The sequence below is a fragment of the Juglans microcarpa x Juglans regia genome, chromosome 6S (assembly GCF_004785595.1).
Source record: "Juglans microcarpa x Juglans regia isolate MS1-56 chromosome 6S, Jm3101_v1.0, whole genome shotgun sequence".
Taxonomy (NCBI): Eukaryota; Viridiplantae; Streptophyta; class Magnoliopsida; order Fagales; family Juglandaceae; genus Juglans; species Juglans microcarpa x Juglans regia.
Window position 1 is genome coordinate 924,969 of NC_054605.1, and position 3,529 is coordinate 928,497.

The window sequence follows — 3,529 nt, forward strand, 5'->3', positions numbered from 1 at the left end:
TAGGGTCATGACAAAACTTTTAAACTCCTTTCTTTGAAAAACACTTTTTGGAAACACTTTTTCCCAAATGCATGAGACTTAAGACATACCCACTTACACTTGACATATGACATATGTAATGCCTTGTATGGAATAACCAAGCATAAAATGGTATGATAACATAGATCACATGGACTATCAAAACAAATACTAGGAACTATGAAAGTGTCTTGAAACATGTAAGTGCAAAAACATGAAGAATCATCACTTAAACATGCTTCAAACTTAAAACATATTGCTTAGTAATCAAAGCATAATGAAACAAGACATAAAATCATGGTATTTGGGTAAGATCCAAAACTTCCAAGACATGGTATAGCAGAATCATCAAGTATCACAAATTAACAACATTGTTTTCCCTTGAGCCGAAACATGGTAAAGACATTCTTGCCATTTTAATCTTAAACCGAATCATATCATTCGTGGGATATTCATACTCCAAGATCACATAAACATATTAAACAAACAAATAAGAAATAACAATCAAAGCAAACATAACAATAAAATGAATTACACAAATATATACAAGTATTAAGCGAGAGCAAGTTGAGTGTATACTTACAAAAATCCACGTAAGGAAATACTAGCAAGCTGTAATCCGAAATGTGTTACACTAGAAAGAGTGTCTAAAAACCCTAATTCGTGTTCTTGAGTGTGTAAGGATTTCTAGGACATCATTTGATCTTAAATCATTCGGCCTTTAGGGTTTTTATGTCAAAAACCCCTTCATTTCACTCGTATTATAAAACAAAACTCAAAGTAAGGTAGGTACATATGTGGTGATCGAGAACGTGGAGGATAAACATCCCCCACTATTCAGCTTCAAGGGTTCCTTGAAAACCCTAACACATTTTTTCCATAAAAACGGGTAAAAACTTGTGTTTCACCATTCTCAAAATCCTATGAGATTTGAATCTCATTTTGAGTTGAGAAAGTGACACGTGTGTGTAAGACTAAGAAAAAACCGATCCTTACCTTGTCTATCCTTGAAGGTTGCGAAATCCTCTCTTGAAAAGAAATCTTCCTTGTTTGGTTGGAAAGAAAGTACGAGAAAGTAAGAGAATCTTCAAGTGAACATGTGAGCGTTGTGTGGAAGGAGTGAGAGTTCATGCAAATTTAGAAAAATAGCAAGGGAAAAGCCCATAGGCTTGTACGCCCTCCCTTTTATAGTGGTCTCCTCACTTCCCTCTTTGGTTGTTTCTAAAATCCTTGCATGGATGACAAGTGGCAAGTGTTTCTCCTTCCCCATTCTCTTTTGCTGAAAAGACTCTTAGAATCTCCACTTGGATTGCATTGGGAAGGGACTACTTGGGTGGCGTGTAGGGCTTCCTCTCCCTTTAGCCGAAATCCCACCTTTTTCCCCTTTATGCTCTTCCTTCTCTTAAGCAAGTGAGTATCTCTTCGAGGGTACCTTTGTAAAACATCTCATACCTCTTCCTTTTCCCAACAAACAACCTTTGGCATGGGTGACAAGTGGCATGGGCGTGTGCCTTGTCCATTGCCGTCCATCTCTTCTCCTTCCCTTTGTTGCTTCATCTTCTATTGCTCCTTCCCAAGATGACTCCTCATGTGTCATTGGTCTAGTAGTAACCTAAGTGACAAGTGGCAAGTGAAGAGGTGCTTGGGAGTGTGTGGTGGCCAAAATCCTAGGGACATATTAGTCCTTTGATACATGAGTCCATTCATCTAATCTTCTAGAAGCTTAATGCATGTTTGACACTTGGCAAAAACTGACAAAATTCGAAATCCCCTGTGCTCCCTTCGGTTTCGCATGCAGATTTTCTAGAAAAACCACATTTCTCTTCTGTAGGCTCCGCTTTCCAAGAATATCTACCTTGGAACTCAAAATTGGGTCAAAACAATGGGTTTAGCGTGTGGACAAGGGTTGGCCAAAAGTCCTTTAGTCTTCCTAGGTCCACTTTGTCTCTTGATTCTTCTAAAAGGTTTCTAGCATGCTTGACAAGTGGCAAATCCTCTAGGATAGGCGTGCAAGCCACCTCTTGGTGTTTCCCTACACTTCTCTCTTCCCCTTAGCCCACTATCAAGTGCTAGATTCAAAGTGCAACACATTTATAACACATGGCACTAGTGATTAGGATTTGAGCCATAGGCTTAAAGCCATTGGGCCTGGGTTCTAAATAGGGCCAAAAAATACAAGGCATTCTAGGGTTACTCCCTTCTTGGGCTCAAGTTACTAAATCAAAGACTCTAAAGCCTTCCTAAATTACTAAAGCTCTTAAAATGCTATGGCAACTAAGAATAAGCTCTATGGGCCATGCTTAGGCAAGCTCGGGTCATCACTTAACCCTTCCTTCACTACATGGCGTCGCACAAACCAATTAGTCTTGAGTATCCTTTTTTCTTCACTGTCTAATTCTATTATGGGTCTTGTCCTCTCCTCTGCATCCAATCAAGATCTTTGGGTCTCCTTAGAATCCATGTTTGCTTCCCACCCCCATGCCAAAGAATTCCAAATTTGTTTTCAGCTTACTAATATGTCCAGAGGAGACCTCTCCATTTTAGACTATTTTGGAAAAGTGCGTCTTCTAGCCGATTCCTTGGCTACAACAGGAAATCCTCTTCCTGATAAGGAAATAGTTACCTATCTTCTAATTGGTCTAGGATCTTCTTACGAGTCATTCAACACATTTGTTACCACCAGAGCTGCACTTCTCTCCTCTAATGACCTATATCAGCTCTTACTTATTCAAGAAGCTCGGGCTTCTCATTCTACACAAAGTCCCATCTCCTCTGTTGAACCTAGCGTCAATTTCAGTACTACTGGAGGACGGGACCAACGTGGTCGTGGTGCTGCTCGTAGTGGACATCAGGGCAGAGGTCGTGGTCGCTATCCCTTCCACAATCGAGGTGGCAGAACCTTTTCCTCCAACAATCCTTCACCTCACTACACAGCCCAACGTCCCACTTGCCAGGTCTGCAACAAGTCAGGCATGGTGCTCTACAGTGGTGACACAGATTTGATCATTCCTTTCAATTTGATGCTCTGAGGTCCTTTTCGACTAATTATACAGCTCCTAGTTCAATTTCTAATTCTTCATGGTATTCGGATTCAGTAGCTACGCATCATATTACTAATGATATGAGTAACTTGAACATTTCTTCTTAACAGTATAGTGGTGATGATACAATCCGGTAGGCGATGGCACTGGTTTACCCATCAAGAATTTCGGTGATTCATCCTTCTCTCCTAACTCCTCTATTTCATTTTATCTTTGAAATATGCTTCATGTTCCTTCCATCACAAAGAATTTGGTTTCAGTCCTTCAATTCTGCATTGATAACTCCTTTTTTTTTTAATTTCACTCCTCCCATTTTTCTGTGAAGGACAAATACATAGGGACATTCCTCCTCACAAGTCCCACGCATTATGGACTTTACATTTTTCCTCCCAACCTGTCATCATCCTCCTCTCCCTCCACTCATGTTGGTGAAAGAAAAAGTGTAGCACAATGGCTTCCAAGACTAGGGC

The 3,529-nt window shown here is 40.3% G+C and overlaps 1 protein-coding gene across 1 annotated transcript; it reads left to right on the forward strand.

Annotated features, from left to right (window-relative positions):
* Nucleotides 1-2,420: 2,420 nt before the first annotated feature.
* Nucleotides 2,421-3,047, forward strand: LOC121237697. Its single transcript, XM_041134548.1, has one exon. It carries the CDS (start codon nt 2,421-2,423, stop codon nt 3,045-3,047), a length of 627 nt encoding a protein of 208 aa, XP_040990482.1.
* The last annotated feature ends 482 nt before the right edge of the window (nt 3,048-3,529 follow it).